Source organism: Phocoena sinus, chromosome 16 (assembly GCF_008692025.1).
Source record: "Phocoena sinus isolate mPhoSin1 chromosome 16, mPhoSin1.pri, whole genome shotgun sequence".
NCBI classification, from domain to species: Eukaryota; Metazoa; Chordata; class Mammalia; order Artiodactyla; family Phocoenidae; genus Phocoena; species Phocoena sinus.
In genome coordinates this window covers 23,656,781-23,682,528 of record NC_045778.1, presented here as the reverse complement: position 1 = coordinate 23,682,528, position 25,748 = coordinate 23,656,781, and the positions used below count along the sequence as shown (strand labels likewise).

At 51.9% G+C, this 25,748-nt stretch overlaps 1 protein-coding gene across 1 annotated transcript in view; it reads right to left on the bottom strand.

Annotated features, from left to right (window-relative positions):
• The window catches only part of LOC116741928 (cadherin-23-like), a 334,451-nt gene that overhangs the window by 218,679 nt on the left and 90,024 nt on the right, over positions 1-25,748 (bottom strand). The window contains exons 4-6 of the mRNA XM_032609100.1: positions 13,877-14,019; positions 13,143-13,190; positions 12,944-13,036 (exon numbers count right to left, since the gene is read on the bottom strand). Of these exons, the coding sequence (XP_032464991.1) occupies positions 12,944-13,036; positions 13,143-13,190; positions 13,877-14,019 (284 nt within the window). The remainder of the gene's footprint in view (positions 1-12,943; positions 13,037-13,142; positions 13,191-13,876; positions 14,020-25,748) is intronic.

Sequence of the window (25,748 nt, the reverse complement as noted above, 5' to 3'; positions counted from 1 at the left end):
GGCCTCCCACCCTGCTTTAAAGGTGCCACTGTGGGTGAGCAGGACCCAGCCGGGATCTCCTGGAGGCCAGGGACAATATCTCACTCCTCTTGTGTCCCCAGGACCCAGCATGGACTTGGCATCCAGCAAGTTTGATGAATGAGTGAATAAATGAATGAGGGTGGGGTCAGGGGCATGGGACCAACACTTCCGCATCCCAGTACTGCTCTGGTAGTAAGCCAAGAAGAAACTCCTCTATCTCCGTCTCTGGGCTCGTTGGTGCCAAGAGGTCAAGTTTTCCAGGAGGGTCTCCAGCACTCAAGCACCTGCTAAGCCCTCCTCTGGGCAATGGGGAGGTCTTCCTGGGGTCCCAGGAGCATGGCAGCCAGTTCTTGGATGCAGCACTTCTCAGCACAACGCTCCACACCCTCATCTGCAAGCTCTCCCTTTCTCTATACCCACAGAATGGGCTCTCAGGCTCTCCCACCTCACCCCACCTGGTTTCTACAAGGCTTCTTCCCAGCCAGGGGCCCTCCCCAGCTCTGGGTGCCCCTGCCCCATGGCTGGCCCTCATGGATCATCCCTAATGACCACCAGCCTCACACCTACGTCCAGACAACCCACCTCTGGGTACACATATCCTCCTGCCTGAAGGGCCCCAAAGGAGCAAGTGAAGTAGAGTTTGGGGGTTTTGGAGGGGTGTGCTGTAGAATGCGTGCCCTACTACTCTGCCTTCCAAGTACCTGTATCTGTCTCCTACCTCTGCTGAAACAAAGTCCCACTTAGTGGCTTAAAACAATACAAGTTTATCATCTTACGGTTCTGGGGGCCCGAAGTCCAAAATGGGTCTTACTGGACTAAAGTCAAGTGGTTAACAGGCCTGTGTTTCTTCTGGAGGCTCCAAGGGAGAATCTGTTTCCATGCCCTTTCCCGCTTCTAGAGGCCACACTCATTCCTTGGCTAATGGCCTCTTCTTCCTTGGTCAGACCAGCAGCATAACAACTTCAGATCCCTCTCCCTGACCTCTGATTCCATGGTCACATCTCCTCTGATTCTTCTACCTCCGTCTCATAAGGACCCTTGTGATTACAGTGGGACCACACAGATCCGCCAGATATCTCCCCATGGAGGCCCATAACTTCATCACACCTGCAAAATCCCTTTTGCCAAGTGAGGTAACATAGTCCCAGGTTCCTGTGATTAGGATGTGGACATCTTTGGGGCTACTCTTCTACCTACCATACCCCAGTCCCATTAAATGACGCCCTTTCCTCCAACATCCCTGAGTGAGGTGCCCTCATTTCACATTGCTGCCTGCAACTCCGGTGAGACCAGGCTCAACCCTTCTCCGAAGGCCTTGGTGGGGGACTCGCCAGCACTTCTGAGCTGCCTTCAGCATCAGGCCTTGGGAACAGAGCACACCAGGAATGGTTCATGAAAAGCGGGAAGGGAATAGCCGTGCAAAGGCCCTGTGGCACAATGCCCTCGGGCACCAGAAAGAAGGTAAAGGCACAAGAAGGCACAGAGCCAAGGGGAGGTGAAGAAGGGGCTGGGGCCAGACCCTGCCAGCCTCGTGGGATTCTGGTCACCATCCTCAGAACACCACGGAAAGGTTTTAGTGACATCCCTTGCACATCACAGGGACTCAGTACAATTGAATGAATGGACGGATGGGAGAATGAATGCATGAGCCTGTCTACCTTCCTTCCTTTCTCACCAGTGACCTGCCCCAAACCTCCCTCCTGCACAGCAACAGTTAATGGGATCTCCCAGGCTTGCTCACTTATTTATTTATTTCCCCAGGCTGCTGTCACCGACCCGTGCAGCTCGAGCGTGGCTCCGTGGAAATGTCCGTAATCGCCAGCACACTTTAGGCATTACTTCCACACCATTTACGGCTTTCCGCCCCAATAGCTGCTGTTGCACTTCCCTCCATCTCCATCTTTTGGGCTGTGTTGGGTGGGTTTTTTGTTGTTTTTTGAAAAGGTCTCGTGGCCCCTGAGTTTGGGGGATCTGATGGTTTGGGGAGGTGGGAAGAAAGACAATGCTTTGGGAGATTTATTATTCCTCTCCCGTTGCCCTGGCCCTGCCCCAGCCCTGAATAGAGAAGGGAAAAATACAAAACAATCACTTCAAGCTGCTAAGAAGACTTTAAAGATTTTTGTGTTTTCTCATGCAGGCCTGAGACTGGGTTGCTGGTAGGAGATGCAGCTTTGTGGAAGCCTGAAGGTGCCGGAACTCAATAAAGGTCACTTCAACCAAACACCTCCCCCCGTCCACCTTCTCCAGACCCAAGGCTGCCCTCTCAGAAGCCGGCAGGCTTACAATAAACCCCAGACCCCAAGTGTATACGCTGGGGGTAAAATGCATTCGGACTCACTCTGGGGGGCAGTTACAGAGAAGGCAGTATCTGGGACTAGCTGTGTAGCCTTGGGCAAGTCACTTAACCTCTCTGGGCCCACTTCTCCAGCTATAATATGAGGACAAGCACACCCTTCTTACCAGGTGAAAGACTTCTAAGAGGATCGAAGGAGACTGTATGAGGGAAGGGGCCCACATCCTTTTTTCCCTTCCCCTTCCTCTCAACCCAAGTTTCAACCACTGCATTTAGTTTCCCGTGCAGCCTCCTGTCCCAGCACTCAGGCAGCTCCATATCCACCTGCAGAGATGACCCCTGACTAGGGAGGGGCTGCCTAGAGGTGATGCCCACAGGTGATAGTCCTTCCAGCCTTGCCGTGTGTGGGCCGTAGGCTGAGCCCTGCACATGCCTCATCTCATGCCACCTGCACAGTGGCAGCCCTGCATCAGCACCACACCCGTTCCATCAGAGGCAGGAAGTTTCCTAGGGACTCACAGATATAAGTTGTGAGACCAAGATTCAAACCATTAACCTAACAACTGTGGGAAGTGACCTCCGAGACGAAGCTGGCTGCCTCTACCCCGGGTCTTAGGTGATGATAAAAACCTAATAGAATGTATACTATAAAATGGAAACGCACAAAAGTAATCCATGGGGTTAGGAGTCAGGACGGTGCTTACTTTCTGGAGGGAGGAGGAAGGACTGGAAAAGTCGCAAGGGGGCTTCTAGGAGCTGGAGAGGTTCTGTTTCTTGATCCAGATGTGGTAACACAAATATGTTCACTTCGCAATTAACTCAAACTTATGAACACTTACGATTGTTCATGTCTCTATATGTATGCTTAGGTAATACGTAGACTCAAAAAAAAGGAAGAAAAGAAAGGAAGGAAGGGAGGGAAGAAAAGAAAAGAGAAGAAGAGAAGAGAAAAGAAAAGAAAAGAAAAGAAAACTCATGAAGCCTGCAGGGCCATCAGAGAAAATACCCCAGGGGTTAATCTGTCCTACTTGCATGAGGCTTTAAGTTCAGGGCCTTCCTGTCCGTCCTGACCTTGACCCCCACTATGGAGTAGACAGGCTCAGGACTAACAGTCCCATTTAACAGAGGGGAAAATTGAACCCTAGAAGGGGGAAGCGACTCACCCAGCCACAGGTGGTGGGGTTCCTGTCCCCTCCAGGCTACAGCTGTCCCCACTTTAACTTGCTGAGCTGCACGGACAGGTGACAAGACAGGAGGGGCTGCCCACTGGCTGAGCCTGCCCGAGGAAGACTCAGCACCCAGACCTGGGACTGGTTGGCCTCTCTTGTCCATGAGGGGGCCTGGGGCCACCTCAGGAAAGAAAGGCCAGGCCAAGGTTAGGAGGCAGAGGGTTGGCCCAGGAGTGGGGTTTAGAAGCCAGGATGGATGGAATGGGTGTAGGAGCAATTCCAAGGGCAGGGACTGATTTACCCGGTGACCTTGGGCAAACCTTTGACCCTCTCTGGCTTTGTTGATCTCTACAGAATGTGTGGTGGGATGGAGTCACCTCGACGGTCCTTCTGGTGCTGGCTTCAAGGAATCTATTTGAAATGCTCTCTGCCTATTACAAGTTATTTCTAGGTGACTCTGTTTCCATTTTTTCCTCGTCACATCTTAGTTTCATGTTTTCCTCATGTTTCCTGTCTCTCACTGGACTGTAAGTTTCTTGTCCACTAACACCCCCAATATCAACCAATCAGTACACAGCAACGGAGCCCACCTGTCGAGCTCCTTGGCCTTCCAAGCAACTTTCCTGAAGTTCTCTGGGAACATTTCAGAACAACAGGAATGCCGACCAGCTACCCTGTGGATGTGCTTCTTCGTATACATGCTCTCACTGAACTCTCACAACAACCTCAATGTATCCCTATTTTATAGATGAAGAAACAGAGGCTCCGGGAGGCTAAACCCCTTGTTCATGGCCTCCCAGTGTGGAGCGAGAGCCCATGTGTGCCTGCCTCCATCACAGCGTTGCAGTAGGGACCAGGGTCCCTGTGTCACAGATGGGGCTCAGGTTCTCACGATGCAGTGAAGCCATGGCTGCTCCTGGATGCACAAGGGACCTTCTTCAACCCTCTGTTTCCTAAACCTGTTCTCCCACCCAGGGTCTAAGGAAACCTCACTGCCTGGAGGAAAAGGGGTGCAGGCAGGAGTTTTACACCCTTCCTCCAACAGGGCCCCACCATGGGGGAGAGGAGAACAGTAAAGAGAAAGGGAGATGAAAGACACCAGATGGACTCCGGCACATGAGGCTGATAGCCCAGCAATGCTGCAGGAACATCTCCAGCAGGCAGCTATCATCTCCTTCCATTTAGAGGTTCTTTATTTAAAGGGCGGGGGGCACAATAAAAGGTATCCCGGCACGTGCCAGAGAATCCCTAATGCACACGAGCTGGGCTCCACACACGGTCCCCTGCTTCATATTCATGGCAGAGGGTCCTGCAGTCATTGCAATGGAATTATATGGGCCCCCAAAGACTCCCAGTGAGAATCGGTGAGGAAACCGACATAATTAAAAATATTATTACCATTCAGACAAAATAATAATTTCAATCACATCTGGGCTCCTTCCGTCTCCTGTTGCCACACTGTCCTCTTTCCTCGTGCTGGGGGTGGGGGTGGGTGCCCACAGCCCTGGCCACGCCCCACGGGCATGGAAGGAGCTGCCACAGGGACCTCGGGGGATGGGGGGCCCTGGGTTTCACTCCACAGGGTGGAGGAGGGAGCAAGGAGCTTCGGACTGTGTGGCTAGGCTGAGCTCTCTGGGCCTGGGTTTTGTGGGACTCCATTTACTCCCTCCCGGGCGCCCACCCAAGACCAAGGAGGAGGTGGCAGAAAGATGTTGACTCTTCCCTGCAGGCAGGCTGAGCAGCCTGGCATTTACCCACGTGTGGGTCTCCGACTTTTCACGAAAATGTGTTGCATGCGCATTTGGTGACTGAAGTCTTGGAGGCTACCTCTGGGCGCACACTAACCCTGCAGGTCACACGGAAGGGGCACAGCTATGACCATGGCTGGGTCCTGACCATTGAGGACGGTCCTCACTGCAGACAGTGGGCAGTGGGCTCTGCGTGAAGCTTCTCCACTGAACCCCCATAGCCTGTGCATGGGGCTGTGTGACAGCATCCAGCCTTGGATGGGAGGAAGCCTGTGCTCAGAGCCCAGAGTCCCCAGCTCGTCTCCCTGGGCAACATTTGGCAAACCACAGCAGGTCATGGCAAAGTTGCAAAAAGACCCATGCAAAGATGCTGAAAAATGAGAGAGGGAAAGACTGTGGCTCTAGTTGCAAGCATATCTGATGCCAGGGGACTTAGGGAAAGCGGTCACCTTGTATTGGCCTCAATTTCTCTCATCTTGAAAATGGGAAGAATAACTTTCCCTTGACTTACAGAGTTGTCATGAGGACAAATGAAAGACAGTAAAAACACTAGGACACAGAGAAGACATTACTTAAATAAGTGCGCGCGCGCGCGCACACACACACACACACACACACACACACACACACACACACACCCCACAACCTCAAGAATGTAGAAATAGGCAGCCCTATTGCTTTGCGCATATGCATATCTTCATTGCTACAAGCCCAAAGCTCGCTGTCCTTGCTGCTGCAGGCTGAGACACCCGCGTGCTGGGAGAAAGGAGGGGTTCCAGGTATCCGTCACTGTGCTGATAGCAGGGGGAGACCAGAAAAGGCACAGGCACCGGCTGCTCACCGAGGGACACAGAGACATGGCCCAGGGTTGCCACCTGGCTAGAACAAACTACTCTGACTCTAGCCAGCAGGATCCAGAGCCCCTGAAATGATTTATTGGCCTCCCTCTCCCAGATCAATAGGCGGGTGGTTATAGATGCAGAGGGGGCCCCCAGGTACCGTGGCCCCGAAGTATAAATTAATATGGCCTGTCAAGGGTCTGCCTCTCCTGGCGTGGGAGATGACACTCTCATGAGCAGAGCTGACACCTCAGGGGGGATGGCAGGCACAAGCCAGTGGAAGTCCCCCTCACCCCCCATCTCTCTCTCTGCAAACCGGGGATGCAGTTTATAAATCATTCAGCATCTGATGGGCACTCCTTGAGGAGGGCAGCTGCGGGCCCCGCTGTAGGGCCCAGTGGGTGCTAATAAGTTTGGCAAGTCCACCTCCTCAGGCTCTGGGCCACTCCGGGCTCCCCCCATGCCCACGGCACATGGGATGGCATGGCTGAGATTCAGGAATTGGCAGGCAACAGAGGGCGTCAGTGAGCACCAGCAACGGGCTCTTTGCATAAATGCTCCCGCTGTCCTCCCAGCCACCCAAGAGGCACAGGAAGCAGCAGGGCTCTGCCCACTCGTGAAGTTCACGTCCAAGGGACAGGTCCTAGACTGGGTGCTGAGGACGCACAGGTGGCCAAGCTCTGTTCCTGTTCTGTCTGACGGGAGACACAGACATACGAACAACAACTACAACCATGAGCATTTATTGGGCATTTACACTGGGCACTATGCTAAGTACTTCTCTTACATGGTCCCATACACTTTAATCCTCACAACAATTTTGCAAGGCAATATAATTATTTCCATTTTGCAGGTAGAACTGAAGCTATCTGCCAAAGAACCCGTAACCAGACTTGTCTCTGAATCCTGGCTCCATCCTTGCCTAGCTTTGGGCAACTTATATAACCTCTCTACTTCCCCGTCTACATCTGTAGAATGCGAACATGAGTGGCTACCCCATGAGGTGAGGACTCAGTGAGCTCCCACACTGGAAGTATGGCACTGGGCACATAGGAAGCTCTTAATTACAACAAAACATCAAATTATTATTATCGTTATAGAAATGAATTATTTACTTTGTTTCATTGACAAAAGATTGACAGGAATACTCTTCTCCCTGTTTTCCCATCTCTAGTAAGGATATACAAGGAGTAACTTTCATTTGTCTTCATTAAGTGACGTGGAGAGATGGTGTGGCCTAGTGGGACCCAGCGCCAGGAGCCCTGGGTTCTGGCTCCGACCCTGTCCCCAGCCAGCTTTGAGGCTCAGGCAAGGACTCTCAGTCTCTCAGGCCCCTGTCAACTCGTCCCAGCACCACCCGTCCCCACTTCTAGCCTCATCCCACCTTACAGCTGGTCACCCAAAGCCAGGGGTGACAAAGATCTATGCAGGACCTGTCCATCACAGAAACTGGGGAGGGACCCAGAGGGCCCAGGCCCACTTCCAGCCTGGCTTTGTTTCTACAAGGTAACAGTGGGCACCTGCAAGGGACACACACACCTATACAGTCACTGTCCCGCCTCAGCAGGATCTCTGGTCAGGAGTTAGAGTTCATATTTCTCTTCGGGAAATTCCAATATATGAAAAGAAGCTAAAGGATCACAGAAAGTACTGATATTCAGAGACAACATAATCTGCTTCTCTGACTAACAAACTCCTACTCATCCTCTAAGTCCCAAACAAATAGCCCCCCCATATATAGACCAGGTCACACCTTCCACAGTCCCCTCCATAGGTCTACGCCCTCCACCCTACTTTGCACATTCTAAGCTACCATAGCATTTAATACATTTAGACATAGTTAGACATCTACTTACTTGTTTTTCTCTCTGTAAAATTACCTTCCCTGAGCACAAAGACCCTGGTCTCAATCACCAGTAGTTTATGGTGACTGAGTGTGGCTCAATTCTGTAGTTTATGGTGTGGCTAAAATATGTTATGAGCCAAAAACTGGGCTAAGGGCTTTTCCTACCTGCCTTATTATAGCTCTCACAATAACCCCACAAGGCAAATATTGTTGCCCATCTTATAGATAAGAAAACTGAGCTCCAAAAAGGTTAGATTCCTTCCAAAGTTGTACAGCTAGCAAACAGTAGAGTCTATTCTTTCTACCCTGCATATCCAAGCCAGCTGAAAATCCCTGGGCCCTGCTCCATAGCTGTTCAACAAATGTTTGTGTTCATTTCAAACGACTTGAGTCGATCAAAGCACAGCGGATCAGATTTGGGCTTTGAAGGAAAGGCAGAATAGATTTAGGCTGAGAGAAGAAAGGAAACACTCCAGTACTAGTTAGAACAGTACAAAGTGTGTTTTACAAAGAAAAGAGAGAGACACAGACACACGCTCAGAGGCACTGGATCAGCCCCTTGGCTGACAGGAGGATTCGTGTTGAGGAATACCAGACGATAAGTTGAGAAAGGTAGGTTGAGGCCAGATGGATAAAAGCCTCCACTGCCCAGCTAAGGAGGCTGAACTTCTCAGAACTTCAATGACGTGGCCATCCCTGACACTTCAGAGGCCCTCCTTGACCCGAGGAGCCACCTGGCACCATCTGACTTCTAACCTCACGCCATCCTCCTGCCCAAACACCCAGGCCCGAGGGTCACCTCCCCAGGGCACAGCTGGAGGGACGCTGAAGGTCAGCGAGGTGGGCACGCACCGCCAACAGAGGTGCTGGAGCAGCGTCGCTGGGCACAGACACAGGCAAACACGTTTGAGCAAATTGGAACGCCGTAAAAGTCTATTACAGCAAATCAAACAGCAGTCAGCATGACAGCCATTAGCCTGAAATGAATACACAGGGGCTTAATGAGGTCTGTCAAGGCTGGCTTGGTGAATTAAGTTGCCAATTCTAGCAGGATTTCCCTTTTCTTTACGGACTTGAAAGCATCCACGCTGCCTCTGCCTCGTTAGGGCTTCGACAAGTGAATTGCAGGGCCTTTCACCCTGATAAAATGGATAATTACATGTAGAACAGCTTAGTGAGGGGAGAGGGTGGGCAGGAGGGGCACCAAGAACAAACAAACCAAAACACACCTGTCCGGCTTAGGCAGGGGCTTTCAGAGGGAGAGGGGGCAGGACTGGGTGGGCAGGGGGTAGGTGAGCTTCTCCCAGGAAAGGGGCAGTGCCTGGTCTTGACCCGCCTCCCATCTGCTCCTATTCCAGGCCTGAGGACGTGGGTCCCCGTGGGTGATGTCTCTAGGCAGCTGTTGACAGGCTGAAAGTTCCCCTCAAAGATGGGCTACCCCAGCACCTCTCAGAAACCCTCTGATGGAGAAGGGCCACAGATATTATCCTCCAGGGCTTGCTGTCACCATGGAGTTAAAAATGCAGCTTCCTGGGCCAGCTGTCCCCCAACTACTGATTCAGAATTGCAGGGGCGGACTTCCATGGTGGCTCAGTGGTTAAGAATCCGCCTGCCAATGCAGGGGACACGGGTTTGAGTCCTGCTCCAGGAAGATCCTACATGCCGCAGAGCAACTAAGCCGTGCACCACAACTACTGAGCCTGCGCTCTAGAGCCTGCGTGCCACAACTACTGAGCCTGTGTGCCTAGAGCCCGTGCTCCGCAACAAGAGAAGCCACCGCAATGAGAAGCCCGTGCACCGCAACTAAGAGTAGCCCCCACTCGCCGCATCTAGAGAAAGCCTGCACGCAGCAACGAAGACCCAACGCAGCCAAATAAATTAATTAATTAATTTTTAAAAAGAAAAGAATTGCAGGGGCCCGGGAATATGCCTCCCAACAGTCCCCCAGGAAATTCTGATGGGGTATGTTTGGGAGCCTCTGATTCATCACCTCTCCGACATTCAGTACTAGATGGCTTCTGAAACACGGGGTTCTCCTGCTTCTGCTTGTATAACTTCAGGGATGGCGAGCTCAGTACATCCTCAGCAGGACAGGAGAGTAGATTGTGGGGTGGGTCTCGTTAGAAAGTTCTTCCATATGTAGACCTAGATTTACCTCCCTGTAACTTATTCCCCACGCCTATCCATGGGTTTTGGACACAACAGACCCAAACAATATCAGGGCCCCTAGGGCTGGGGGGAGTGGAAGTTGGGAAGCTTAGGGATGGTGTGCAGGTGGCTAGGATGACCAAAAGAGGAGCTGAGTGGATGGAGGCAGCCACTGGAGGTCTTTGTCAGCCCTCAAGGAATAATGAAGCACTGGAGGATAAGAAAGGAGCCACTCCTGCTGGGATGCCTCCTCAGATCACGGCATGTCAGTCCTGGAAGGGGCCTGGCCCAACACCCCAGTTTAACAGCTGTTGGAGTTGAAGCCAGCAGAGGGGCAGTGACAGGTCTGAAGTCTCACCCAGCCAGTTGCTGGCACAATCAGGACTAGAACCCAGATGTCTTGACCTCCAGTCTCCCTCTTCCCACCATACGACACAGGAGCTCCGCTGCTCACCTTGGCGAGCTTCTCCTGGAAACCCACCTCCTCCTGGAAGCCTGTTGAGATTTCTCTGATCATTCTGGCAGCCCCTCAAGACTGATGCCTCACAGGGTCTGCAGTGACCCCTGTCTCTCTGGTTTGCATTCTCATCCTATTCACATCCATAGGGCCTCTTTCACTGAATCGGGCTTCTCAAGGGCAAGGGCCTGGGGTTTCCAGGGTGACTTCAATGTCAGCAGGAGACCCCTGCCTGAATTCTGGGCCAGGACCAGCAGACTCTTCCCTGGTACTCCAGCTGGGGCTTGAGCCAGGCAGCTAAGCTCTAGCTCAGGTGACCAGCCCAGGCCAGGGCTGGTCAGTGCCAAGCCACCTCGGGTCAGGAGGGGCCAGGCCTCCATCCAGCTGACACCACATCCCCACTGGCCACACGGAGCAGCCCTGAGCAGGGCATCGAGTATCAGGCTACCGAAGTGACCTGATAGGGAGGTTTACGTGCAAGCGAGTAAACCACACAGGCCTTCTTCCAAGGACTGTGTGTCCTTCCAGCCGGCCCCTCTTGGCCTACCCTCTCCGCATCAGATGGGCAGGAGGCAGGCCATTTTATCCCACCTGTCCTCTGCTTTTATTAGATAAGGAGGACCATGGCCCAGAGAGGTTAAGTGACATGCCCAAATGGACCCAGCAATGTGCGAGCAGAGCAGGGGCTAGGCCTGGGGTCTCTGGCCTCTGGTTCTGGCTCCCCTCATTATATATTCCTCTGGCCTCCCAGGTCTCTGTGCAGTGAGAGCCTGGCACAGCACCAAGCCCACAGCAGACACTCAGTAAATATTTGTTAAATAAATGAATGACTGAAGAGGCTCTCTCCTTGGAGGCAGAGGCCTTTGGAGAATCCTGGGGGATTCCAACAGGGTGGTATTGGAGGTCACATCTTCTCCTGGCAAGGGAGAGAGGAAAAGGCTGGCCCTGGCCCAAGGGCTGGGAAGCAGAGATGTGACCCCTCATCCCCTTGCTATTGCTGCTGTCTGCTGCCCCCCGTGAGGGAAGGCAGAGGGCAGCCATGCCTGCCAGGATGGCAGTTGAGCAATGGGTGCAAGGCTCATTAACTCCGAGCTGTGCCCTTGGTTTCTGAGCCCGGGACTAGAGTGCAGGCTGGCACGTAGAGACCATTAAATTAGAGAGACTTCCAAATGAGCGGGGGCCTGGAGCCAAGCTGCAGTCCTGGGCACACCGGCCACAGCTCAGGGCACCGTGTCCCCATGCTTGGGACGGCAGGCTCTCTCTCCCTATGTCCCACCCCATCAGGGGAAGGGCATGAGTACCTCTGGTGTGTCCCACCTGCACATCTGTCCTACTTCACTCTGTCTGGCACAAGCACAGGACCCTTGGCTCACAGCTGAGCAAGGAGGGTCAGCAACCGGAACTTAGAGGCATGAGATCAGGTTTCTTCATCCCTGAGGAATCTGAAGCTGCCCTGGGAGTCAGGAGGCTCAAAGTCAAAGCTGTGTGCCCTTGGGCAAGTCACTCTCCCACACTGAGCCTCACTTTTCTCATCTATAAACTGAATAGATATTTTCTAAACCTCTTTCAGTTTCCTGATCCGATGACCTATAACATAAAGGGGCTAGAACTCCAATGCCATGGTGCCAGGCTGCCTCTCCCCAGTGGATTCCATCTCCCATCATTCCCATCCCAAACCTTTACTGCTGCCACCCAACCTAGAGCCCCGAGTGCAGGCCTGAGGGACACCCAGTTAGAAGCTCTTTACCCTCCACCTTCAAGGTCTTTGAATCGCTGTCAGGCCAGAAGACTGCCATCAGCCACCAGGGAGAGGGACAGTAAGCAATGAGAACGCTGGGGCCATCGGGAGCCAGCAGCCAGCTTATTAACGAACTGTTCGTAATGCAAGGATGTGCACTTCTCAATTACCAGCAATGGCGTGGTTTTACCCACACGCACTCGTGCAAATACACTGAGTTACAAAGACAACCAGCCGAAGGCCAGCAAGACAGCGCAGGGTTCAAGAAAGAAAGCCCCTTCCAGGTACTGCATGCACTTTGTATCCTGGGGGACCTGCTCTAGCCAAAGCTGGGAGGCCTGGGGTTAGGCCTGCCAACGTACCTGCCCAAGGCCCACACTGGCTGTAGATGGAAAAAACGTGCAACCTGCCCCTCCCAACCGCTGTCCTGTCCCTGACTCCGGCTGGAGTTGGGAGGGCTCATCCAAGGCAGGCCCTCTCTCAGGCACAAGGCTCCCGCAGCCAGCAGACAGGCCCCCTCAGAGGCGCTGGCTCAGTCACCAACCTGACCAGAGCTGGTGCTGGGCTGAGGTGTGGGCCGGAGAGGAGCTGGAAATGCCCTTTTTCCAGCATCAGCCTCCTCCCCGGGGGCCCCAGAGCAGCAGGCCCCCAATGTCCCTCAAGTGTGACCCTGGGGGCCCCTACCTCAGGGATGCGGACACTGTAGGGCTGATTATGAAATGTGGGTGCGTTGTCATTCACGTCCCCGACCTGGATGTTCACCTTCCGCGTGATCACCTGGCAAGACAAGAGTGGGGAGCTAGCATCAGCCTCCAGCCTCTTTCTACCCAAGGGCTCAGGAACCCCGCCTCCCAGGGAAGCAGGGGCCTTAGGGGACACTCACCCCCTGGTGGTCGCTGACAGAGAACTCCACCACGAACTCAGACTTGGTCTGAAAGAAAACGGAGGGAGGGAGGAGGTCAGAGTTAGAGAGGAGAGCTGAGGTCCTGAGTCCGGAGCCCTACTTGGTGCTGGAGACCCGCCAGCATTGCCCCAGGAGCTGGTCGGGGACTGGATAACTGAAGGCTTCCCTAAAGAATAAGCATTGCCTTCTGGGTTGGGGAAGTAGGTTCAGAATATGGATCCTTCCCATAAAAGAGCAGTAGATTAGGAGTCAGGAATCTTGTTCTAATCTGGGCTCTGTCTCTAAATGGCTGTGTGATCTTCAGCAAATCACCTCTGGGGCCACTTCAATGTGAGGAGAAAGCAGGGGTTGGGGTTTTGTTCAAACTCTTACCTTAACGTGCTAAGGGCTACCTGTGTCTCGGGAAAACGTCCTTTGGGGAAACATCTGTTGGGGGGTGTAGACGTGCACACTCCGTGGAGCCGCTGTTCTACAGGGGATGAACCCGAGGTCACTGTCCCTTTTGCCTATCCAGTGTTGCCCCTTACTTGGAGACACCCCAAACCACCCTATTCTAACCCCAAGTCCAGACGTCAGCACTGGCCTTGGAAGAGGGACACCATTCAGGCAGGAAGATGCTGCTTCAGGGTCAGAAGACGACGAGCCATCCTCCCCCAGTGTGTGCTTCTGCCTCCCTAGGGAAGGCCAGGGGCAGAGGTCACGGCGGGTCATACCTCTCTGTCCAGCGGCTGCCGGAGCCACACCACGCCCGTGTCAGGCTCCACGGCAAAGATGCGGGAGGCCTCCTCCCCAGACACGCCGAACACCAGGGGGTCGTTGTCCATGTCTCGGGCCAGCAACTGGGTCACAGAGGAACCTGAAGTACCCGCAGGAGAGAGCAGAGGGCAAAGACGGGAGGTTAATCCATTCTTCAGCACCTTACTCAGGTGGCTGTGGGGAGCAGCCGCTCAACAGACCACCAGCAGGTCACTGACTACCGCAGACCCCTGTGCATCTCTGGCTGTGTCCCGGGCTCCCTGCCTCCATCCTGGTCACTTGTCACAGTGTGTAATAGGGAACTGTCATTCACCGCGTTCTGTGACTTCTGCCTGTCCTCTTTTCTTAATTTAGAGGAGTCCTCCAAGTGGCTCAGATGAGTGCAAGCTCCCAACCCTTCAATTCTTAGATTCCAAGATGGGCACAGTACTTAGCCCTAGCCACTCAGAGCACTCCATCTCCCTGGTCACAGTGATTGGTTCAGGGATGAGCATGTGACCCAAACTAGACAATCAAAGCCAACCCCGGGACTTCTGCTGGAAGTCTGCTGGAACTGGGAAAGAGTCGCTCTCCTTCCACTGGGGTCGCTAAATTGGTCCTGCTGGCAGCCATCTTTGGCACCAGAGGAAGAGCCTGCCTGAGGTTGAGGCCAACAAGCAGGAAAACAGAGCCAAATGGTACATGGAGAGAGATTCCTGACGGTTTGAGGGTCTGCAGCCAACCGATACCTGAAATGAGCAATTAGCTCCATCCTCTGGACTGCTCAGCTGTATGAGCTAATAAATCACCCTCCTCTTTCTTTTTCTTTTTTTTTTTTTTTTTTTTTGGTTTTGCCTAAGTAAGTTGAGTTGGATTTCTGTCTTTTGCAAATGGAATCAATATTTTCTTTTTTTTTTTTCCTGGTACAATAATGTTCATGGAAGCTTTATTCATAATAGCCTAAAACTGGAAACCAAAAAAAAAAAAAAAAAGTGTCCATGAACAGTCAGATAGATTTTTTTTTTTAGGCAGATAGATTTAAAAACAACAAACAAACCTGTGGTACATTCAATATATTTAAATCTCACAATAGAAAAGGAAAAGTACAAAGCAATATTTTCTAATTCAGAAAATTTTACAAAACCTGGCATTCATTCAACAGTGATTAGGTGCTGGCCTTATGGTAACCACTAGAGTACACAGAGGTTAGGAAGATTTGGAGCACCCTCAGGGAGCTCCAGTCTAGAGCTGGGTGACAAAGTCTAGCTCCTGTCCTCAATCAGAGGACTATGGTATTGCCTTCACCAAGAAACAAAGCCCTGGCCAGAGACCACCCTGGGCATCAGGATGCCTGGCCTACAGCCCTGCCTAAGAAGTCCTAGAGTAGGTCATCTTCTCCTGGGGTTCACAGCAACCCTCACAAGGTAGGCTTCAGGTAGGGCGATCAACCATCCTGGTTTGTCTAGGACTGAGGCATTTCCCAGGATATGTGCTAAAACCAGGACATCCCAGACAACTGGATCAGCCGGTCACCTTAGCTTCAAGAGGTCCTTAAACTGCCAGGAACTGTGCAAAATGTTCTGAGTACACAGTGCGCCATTTTCTGCAGAGAGGGTCTATAGTCTCCGTCTGATTCTCAAGGAGTAGTTAGGTTAGAACCATGGCCTTTGGCAGATCACTTCTTTTAAAGCCTCAATTTACCCTATAAAATGAGACAGACACTCTTTCTTTCCCACATACTGACTCTCGTATTTACTGAATAGCTCTGATGGTCTATTAATAGCTAAGGAAGGAAGGATTCTAAACTCTGGGAATTTTATCTAGAAGAGAATATCGATGAGCTTTTATTTTATTTATTTATTTATTTTTTTGCGGTACGTGGGCCTCTCACTGTTGTGGCTCTCCCGTTGCGGAGCACAGGCTCCGGACGCGCAGGCGCAGCGGCCATGGCTCAGGAGCCCAGCCGCTCCGCGGCATGTGGGATCTTCCCGGACTGGGGCACGAACCCGTGTCCCCTGCATCGGCAGGCGGACTCTCAACCACTGCACCACCAGGGAAGCCCTCGATGAGCTTTTCTAAGTCAACTTTTAAAAGACAATTCTAACATGACAAGAGCTAACATTTTGGAGCACTAGCCACATTTCAGACACTGGGCTAAAGGATTTCTGTGTACTCCCTAATTCAGTCCTTCCTGTTATTCTCCCCACTTGTGGGGAGATAAGGTAACAAAGTGATTAAGTAATTTACCATGCCCACACAATTAGCAAAGGGAAGAGCTGGACTTCAAAGCCCAGGCATTCTGGCCCAGTGCCCACATTTGTTTCCACAACCTTACAAATCTCAACACTTGATATGTGAACTCAAGATTCAGGACTTCCATGGACATGACCCTATCAGGCCCTAAGTGGAAGCCCAATACTTAGGAAAGGAAGATACTGGGCAATCATTAGGCTCTTATGATATGCCAGACATGGTGCTAGCCCATTCACATGGGTTCTCTCATTAAATCCTCTCAGCAACTCTGTTTGGTAGTCATTATTCTACCCATTATGCAGATTAGGAAGTTGAGGCTCAGAAAGGCAAAGTAGCCTCTCCAAGGTCACACAGCAGAGTAGGACATGGCAGCATCCATGGTGATGAGACGAGGTGAGAAGCAGGAGAAGGAGGACTGAAATCATGGAACAGAGACCTTTTGGGGAGCCCAAACTTCCCATTTTAAAGATGGAGAAACTGAAGGCATTTAGTAATCTGCCCGAGGTACAATGGTGAGCAACAGCGTCAGGACTCAAACACAAGTTTCGAGACTCCCAGTACAGTGCTCTTTCCTAGATGAGGAAGGAGGAGGTACGTGAAGTCATAGATAAACCAAGCACATCTTCTCAAAGCATCTGTGTCGCTCAGTGACATGAAACTATTTTATTCTAAAACAAATGGGAATATAATGGGGGTACAATATAATATTCTTTTTTTTTTTTTGCGGTACGCGGGCCTCTCACTGTTGTGGCCTCTCCCGTTGCGGAGCACAGGCTCCGGACGCGCAGGCCCAGCGGCCACGGCTCACGGGCCCAGCCGCTCCGCGGCATGTGGGATCTTCCCGGACCGGGGCACAAACCCGTGTCCCCTGCATCGGCAGGCGGACTCTCAACCACTGCGCCACCAGGGAAGCCCTCAATTCATTTTTAAAGACACAACCTAAAACTGTGAAAGAATTTCCAGCCTCCCCCTGACTGTCGGGGACACACAGTTCCTTTCTGATACCCTCAGGGGTCCTTTAGTGGCAAAGTCTGAGGAACACTGAGCTACTTCCCAAGGCTTGGGGAGATTGCACATGAGGAAACTGAGGCCCGTGGGGGGCCTTGCTTGTCCCCAGTAGAGCAATGAGTCCACGGCGGCCCCTTGGACTGGAAACCTCACCTGCCAACCTCCTTCAGGGCCCAGTCCAGGTGGAGAATATGGGGCCAAGCTCCCAGCTGGCCGATGGGATTCCGGAAGGGCCACACCGACCCTCCAGCCAAGGTCATACAACTTGGTCCTGTATCCCAAATGGCTCTCTCAGGCTCGATGTTCAGGCTCTCCCAAGAAGGGGAGCGCTGGGCAGGACAGGGATGGGGCCATCAGCTGCTGTCACCCACCCTGTAATTTCCTGGACTTTTATCCATTTTCCCCTCAATGATGTGCTGCTCAAAATGGTCCTTTTCAGCTTCCTCACGGGCTCTTGCCTGCTCACGCCTTCTTTGTGTCCCAGGTAATTGCTAGTGACCTTTTCTAAGTGTACTAATTAAAGGTGCCAATTTAATCTTATATTTAAGACAAGACGCCCCGCAATTTTCCCACTGGGCACATACCTGCCCCCCCCCCCCCAACTGTCCTGCTGTAGAAGCTGGGCCTGGCTTTGGCTTCTCCAGGACAAGCAGCTCATTTCCCCATCAGGGAGGCTTCAAGCAACCTCTGTGTGCACCATTCAGACAGGAATGAAGCCAAGCTGTGGGGCCCAACCTCTGCCCAGTGTCCCCAGAAGCAGCCCCTCAGGAGAACCAACCCGGCTGTGGGATCCTGGGGTACACACACCACACTCTGGGTTTGTTTCCCACCTGCGAAACAGTATACCCTGCAACTCAGGCTGTGCAATACCTAGAGCTCTTTTTAAATTTTTTTAATTGCGGGAAAATATATATAACATAAATTGTATCATTTTAATCAATTCAGTGGCATGTGGTACATTCACAATGTGTTGTAAGCATCACCACTGTTTCCAGAACACTTTCATCACCCCAAAAGGAAACCCATACCCATTAGCATTCCTCCCCATTCCCTCTTTCCTCAGCCCCTGGCAGCTGCTAATCCACTGTCTATCTCTACAAATTTGCCTGTTCTGGACATTTCATATAAATAGAATCATATGGTAAGTGCTAGCTTTTTTTTTTTTACTCAGCATAATGTTTTCAAGGATCATCTATTTGTAACATGTATTAGTATTTAATTCCTTTTTATGACTGAGTAGGATTCCATTGTATGGGTATGCTATATTTTATTTACCCATATCATCAGCTGATGGACATTTGGGTTGTTTCCCCCTTTTGGCTATTGTGAATAATAATGCTATGAATACCTGTGGACAAGTTTTTGTTTGAACACCTGTTTTCAGTTTGGGGGAGAGGGCGTATATACCTAGGAGTGGAATTGCTGGGTCATATAGAAACTCTATGTTTGTTAAACCTTATGAGGAACCACCAAATTGTTTTTCGTAGTAATCACACCATTTAAATTTCTGCCAACAATGAATGAGGCCTGGAGTTCTTTTCAGTGGTAAGAAGGATAATCAATGTTTCACAGGGCTGAGCACTCCCTGTATGGTAGAGAGATGGGAGCCCGGCAGCCCTCCATAGCCGATGCTATTGGTACCCTGCCCGCTACGCCTTAGCACATAGCATTGTCACACACACCAGCCCGACCTCCAGCTGCCAGGCCTGAAGGGTTCTGGCCATCAGAGACTGCTCTACCCATACACAGGACAAGCCAATAGTGCCAGCGAACTAATGCCCCTGGTAGCAGCACTCAATGAATGAGAGATGGAAGATGGCAGATAAAGAGTTGGTAGTTAAATGCCCCAGCTCCCTCACCTCTCAGGGGGGTAACTCACAGGCCGTGTTCCACACTGGCTCTTGGAGGTCCCCTGTGGGACTCATCTTCACTTACCCACAGAGGTGACTTGGTTAATGAAGCACCTTTATGGCTTCCTTTCTTTCCCAGTCTCATGCCTCCCTCCCCGACCTGTGTTTCCTGGAATCTCCTCCCCATAAACAATTTCCACTTGAGTCCTCATCACAAGGCCTGCTTCTGCTTCGTAAGACCTCCTAAGACTATGGTATCAGAATCACCCAGTGTGCTTGTTACAATACAGATCCCCAAGCCCTGCTGCCTCGATTGGCGGGGAGGACCCCAGAGTTTAAACGTTTAAACAGCAGCTCCCATTCTCCCTGCGAGAGACTCTGACACACAGCCTGAGACTGGTTTAGAGCAGGGTGATATTCAACTAGTTAACAATGGCCACAGTACAGGCACCAACCAATCAGAAAGGATGCTGGCCATAAACAAACTGGACCAGTGGGTACTGCCTGTAAGTCAGCCTGGTTTACGGCTCACATTTTAGATGCAGAGAAAAGCTCCTCTGGACCCAGGATGATTTAAAGGCTCGGTTGTAGGGCTCTCGGCTCAGTTAGTGCTGCCGGAGGACTCTCTGCTCTTGGCCTCCCCCACCCGCAGCGGACAGGTAACCCAGAGAGGCTGGCCCCTCCACCCTGTGCCAACCCAACCCAGCTCAGGGCCCAGCCTGGCCTCATGGGTAGAAAGTGGAACTTTAAAGAACTTAAATCACTGTACACCTATGTTCATAGCAGCATTAGTCACAATGGCCAAAAGGTGGAAGCAACTCAAGTGTCCATCGATGGAAAAATGAATAAACAAGAATGTGGCATCTACAGCCAATGGAAATTATTTAGCCTTAAAAGGAAGGAAATTCTGACACATGCTACAACATGGATGAAACTTGAGGACACTGTGCTCAGTGTATGCTGATAAGCCAGTTACAGAAAGACAAACACTGGTATTATTTCACTTACGTGATGTCCCTAGAAGGGTCAAATTCATAGAGACAGAATGTAGAAGGGAGGGTGCCAGGGGCTGTGGAGAGGGAGGGTGGGAGTTGTTGTTTAACGGGCTCAGTATTAGTTCTACAGGATGAAAAGAATTCTGGGGAGTGGCTGCCCAAGAGTGTGGATGCACTTAACACTCTCTACACTTAAAAATGCTTAAGATGGTAAATTTTAGGTTATGTGTATTTTACCACAATTTAAAGATTTAAAAAACAAAACTTACACCAGATCACATCTACGACCCCAGTGACCTGACCTGAGAGAATCCTCCCACTGCGTCTCACAAAGGGGTCCCCGGGCTTACCCCCCTCTGCCGTGGTCTTCTTTCTGATCCTGAACACTCTGTGGCTGCCTCAGGGCCTTGGCCCTGGTTGTGTCTTCTGCCAGGAATATTCCAACCCTAGGTCACTACGTGCTACTCATTATTCACCTGTCAGGCCATGAGCTACCTTCTCGGAGAGGCTTTCCTCCAATACTCCATCATATAGGTAGAGTCTGTCTAAAGAGATGTCTCGTCACTGTGTCCTCACATCCCAAGTCACTGCCTTCCCAGCCCCTCCCTCCTCTGAAATGATCTCGTTTACTCACTTGAATTGCTGACTGCCTGCTGCAACCCCCTATCTGCCACACAAACACACTTGTGTTAGCTCCACGGGGGCAGCAGCCTGGCCTGTCGTGTTCCCTGATGTATCCCTAAGCCTACCATGGGCTGGCATCCTGAAGGCACTCAGTAAATAGTCGTTGGGTAAATAAATGAATGCTGCCAACTGCCTAGGGGTGTCGGGAGAAGATAGCCCCCCTCAAAGTCATGAAGATCTCTGAGCCACGACAAGAGGAGACAGTACAGCAAGCTAACTCTTAATTATGTACACTATGGACAGGAAAAAGCACAGATAATCAAAACCTACCAATGTCCAGACCAGAAGCACCTGGGTTTGGATGCAGGTGGAATCATTTTGGGGCCCTGGCTTGTGGTCCATTCTCTCAGGAACAGCCCTGTACATCATCCCGAGGCCATGACCTCTACCCTGGGGGTCATCAGGGGCAATGCACATTATCCTGGGGCCAAGTACTCTTTCCTGGCAGCTAGGTACCCCATCCTGGGGCCATGTACTCCATCATGGGGTCGAGTACCCCATTCTGGGCAGTGTACCCCATCTTGGGGGCCATGTACCCCATCCCTGGCAGTGAACCCTATCCTAGGGCCCAAGTACCCCATCCTCGGGCAGTGAACCCTGTTCTGGAGGCCAGGGGCCCCGGTGGGAGTGGGGATCTGCTCAGCAGGCTTCGAATGCCCCTCCCTGGGAGGCACAGGGCTGGTGACGCATCCACCACAGTGGCCTCAGCTCCTCAGCAGCAGGCCACATCCGTCTTCCAGGCAACGGTGGACAATCATAGCCTCCTGTGCAGCCTTGCTGGGCCCATGCTGATTGCTGAGATGACTGTTACTGTTATTATTGTTATTTGCCCTGATGGGTGAGGCCTGGGATTGGCATGTCATGCACTCATGGGGAGCTGAGAGTCTTTACCTCCTAGACCAGGGCTGGGCCAGAAACTCAGGAAAGGCAGTGGCAGGCTGCACGGCCTTTTATCTCATTTTTATGTTTTGGATTGGGGAAGGATGGAAGCTATGTTCCCCAAACCCAGGGAGGGTGCTACAGAATGCATAAAGGGTAAGGAGAATACACCGTGCTTCCTCCTTACAGGATCATCTTCTTAAGGCAAACCTTTGATTGTGCCACACCCTACTTAGACACCTCCCACAGTTCACACAGAATTAAAACAGAAGTCCTTACTGAATGGCCAGTGCTCCTCCCAACCTGTCCTTAACCCCCTGGCCGGTCAGGGTCACGTTTCCACCACACCCTCTGGGCTCAGCCCAAAGCCCTGCTGTCGTCCCTCAATCATGCTGGGGCCCCGCCTGTTCCTATACCAGTGCTGCTGCTGCTCCTGCAGCCTGCAAGTCCCTTCCTCCTCTCACTGCCTCTCAAATCCTGGTCACCCTTAAATGCATGCCTCAGATGCTACCTCTGTCATAAATATCTCCCTGATTTGTTGTCTGTACCTCTGCACAGCAGGGAGCGGGCATCTCCCCTTGAAGGTAGAGGCTGATGTTCTGGACACGCTTGGCAAATCTTCCCGCCCCTCCATGGTTAACTATCACTCATCTCTTGGGACCGAGGAGCTGGTCCATTCGTACCCCTACCCAAGCAAACATTACTAATCAATCACAGCTCCCTTTCCTGTTGAGTCTATATTCAACTTCAGAATCCTTCACAACACTGGGTTCCATACAGCCACTACTAATCAATCCTCAAAGGCATGTGAGAGCAAACCTTTTGCAATCTGTGACCTAAAAGGACTTCACATCAGCCGTCATCTACTGTCCTTTCCCAACCAGGGCCCAAGGATCTAGCAGTCTGCTCTTATGAGGCTCAGGGCAGTTAGGAGGGAGAGAATCAGACTTAGAGTCTACAGGTGAGCTCAGAAACAAGGACTAATTACAGCGGAATGAGAACCAAAAAAAAACCCTTCTCATTTTACAGAGAGAGGAGCAGGGGTCCTGGCTGGGAGACAGCTGCTTGAGACAGAGCTGTGTATGGGTGAGTGGCTGAGCAAGGAGTAGCAGACGGTAGGCCCCCAACCCCAGATTACAGGCCGTGGGTTGTTGCCAGGTCTTTCTGAGAATAACCACTCACCCCGCCCCATGGCCCTGGGCCTCCTGGCCTTGGTCTCTGCCGGAGCCAGGGGCTGCTGCCTTCCCCCTCTCCCCTGAGATGAGCCCCATAGAGCCTGGGCTGGCCTTGGAGCCTGCAATCTCATTTGTTTCCCCTCTGGGATCAGACAGGCCAGTTAAGTGCCTTGATTCCTGGGGATAATCTCATTTGTCTTAGGTTTCCCCTCCCCTCCCCGCTCTCCTGTCTTCAGTCAGGCTCCTTCCCTCTAATGCCCTGGGGTCCTGAGCTTGGTCTGACCTCAGGGGAGCCAACTTTGTTTGGGGGTTATTTTGTGGTCCTGGGCCCCGCGTACTCCGCAGTGAGATGTGCGGCGGCCCCCTCTCTCCAAGCCTGCCCTGCACTGGCCGACGCCCTCACGTTCATCAGAACACCCTTGTCCGGATAAAGGAACTGTCTCTGTCTCCAGAGCCCGCAGGCCCTCTTCATATCCTCTCTCTCCTACAGCTCCGTCCACTCAGCGTAGATGGCATGAAGTGCTTGGGGGAAAGAAACTAGCATTCAGTTAGAACTCAATGGTTTTCATTCATTCTCTGTCATCGACTTCTCACTATAGCCCCAGAGAGAGAGGTTAGCATGCCCACTACACAGATGAGAAAACTGAGGCTCAGAGGGGTAAAATAACCTACCCAAGATCACATAGCTGGGAGGTAGCAGAACAAGGGTTTGAACCCAAGTCTGTCTGACTCAGAATTCACGTTCCCTCCACCGCCATCACAGTTTTATCAAAAAGCCTTTTACTAAGCCCCAATCTGAGGCTTCCCTCTCCTTGCTCCAGGGAGACCCCCAGGGAGACTGACCGCCAGGGAGACCCCCAGGCCCCCTCCATGTTTTAGGCTGCTCTGGACTCCTGGGTTACTTGGCTGGCCTGAAGGTGAGCACCCTTGAGGCACAGACTATGGGCCGCCCCGCCCCTCCATTACCCTGGCTTTCCACAGCCCACTTATCACCAGCCAGGAAGATGGCGAGTTCTTCCTGAGAGTCAGAGAAGGGGCAGCTAGCTCATCTGGGCACACAGGTGTCTGATGGCTAAGGGGACAGGCTAATTCAGCAGAACAGAGAGAGACATTAAACAGTGCAGAGTGATACAAGCTCAGAGGCTTTGGTGGCGGGGAAGGACAGGAGCTACGCGTTGCTGTTATTTTAAAGTAATAAAGCACAAGAGCAAAGACCAGACATTAAATATTTGAGGGACCTGGGCCTGAGTCTCAGAATCCCAGAGCTGTTCTGCTTCTGGCGCAACTGCGATAGAGCCGTCAACGCCAAGGGCTGCCTCGCCCGGCAGCAGACACCAACGTGCTCTAAGCCCCTGTAAGCTTATGAGTCACAGAGAGGTTGCTACTTGCCTAAAGTCACACAGCCCACACAAGGCAGAGCTAGGATTGTTCGGTGACCCTTCTAATCCCCATGCAGCAATTATAGTCCTTCATTCATTCACTCGGCAAGCATTGCCTGAGCACCTGCTCTGTCCTGGGCACCGCTCTAGGCACTGGTGATACAGCAGTGAACAAAACAGACCTACGTACATATCTCTTATGCCACATGCTTTTCCTGGCCTTCCACAGGCACATTTGGGAAGCGTGAGCATGGGTTTGGAGTCTAGTCACAGCCTGGATGGAGGAAGAACTGTGTTCCTACCCTTCCCCCTGGTTCATGGGCTGTGACCCCGAGGATGAGCACTTGGCAAGTGGGGGCACTCGGGGCATAGGATCAAAGGACACAGAAGAAGTGTCAAGAGGAAGGCAGCTTCAGTGTGAAGTCCCTTTATTAAGACAGAAGCAGTGGGGCTTAGAACAAGGCTGGCACCGGATGGCGTTCAGCCACGACTTCGTGTGTGACTGTGGGAAAGTCATTCACCTCTCTGAGCCTCCCTTTCCCCACTGACACTATGAGGGGGCTGACATCAATGGCCAAAGCACAGAGGTCCTTGGGGAAAATCGAATCCAACTTGGCAAGTGGGTCTCAGCTCAGGTGCCAGGCTGGTCCCCAGGTCATGGTTTCGTGGGCAGTGTGGTGAAGGATTTCGAGGCTGAACCTCCATTCAGGAGCAAAGGATGCTGTGACCCATTAGAGACACGTGACGTGAGTAGCGGAAGGGGTAGCCGTACACGTGCCACAAGTTCACATTCTTGATGAGGCCAAGAAGCCAAAGAAGAGAGCGGGGCTGTGCAGCTCAGTGACGCGTCCATGGTCACCCAGCTGATAGCTACAGGTGGCAGAGCTGAGACTCAGGTGGGTCCTGGGCTCCCCAGTATTCTTTCCACTGCACCACGTTAAGGTCCTGTCCAGCTAAAATATCTACAGTTTTGTGATTCTGTTTGCCACACTGTGTCCTAGGCACTGTGGAGGACAGAAGGGCATAGATGACCCAGCCCCAGCTAGCAAGGCTTTCCAATCTGGTTGAAACACGCTGGGAAGAGCCTGACTCGTCAGGGCTGACAGCCCGGGTCCAGGGTAGACCGGATATTCTTTTCTGCTCAAGAACAGCAGCCTGAGCATGAAATAGCCATGAATAAAGGGGCTCCGGAATATTCCGTTTGACTTTCCTGAGTCCTTGCTGCAGCTCCCTGGCCTACGGGGGCCGGGAAAGCCAAGTGGTAGTTACCAGATTTAATAACAGTGATAATAGTGGGGTGGGTATTTTTTTCCCTTCTCCTGAAACTTTTCAATTCATTGAACTGTTCAATTAACTTTACGAAAGGAAATGTGGAAAAATAATGGCAAATTGAACTTGACATTATCATTAGAATAAACAGAGCACTGCCAGCCCGTGAAGGTATAGAAGAGATTATCCAAACACTTGCAGGCACGCGCTGATTCCTTCCTGCTCAGAGGGACCCGGTGCTTCCCTCCTGCCTCTCATGCACCCTGTCAACACTCACATTTCCCTAGCTCGGAATGAGCCATGCCACTGTCACCCATCAGCACAGCCCCCCGGTGAGAGCAGCCACAGCGAGGCCAGG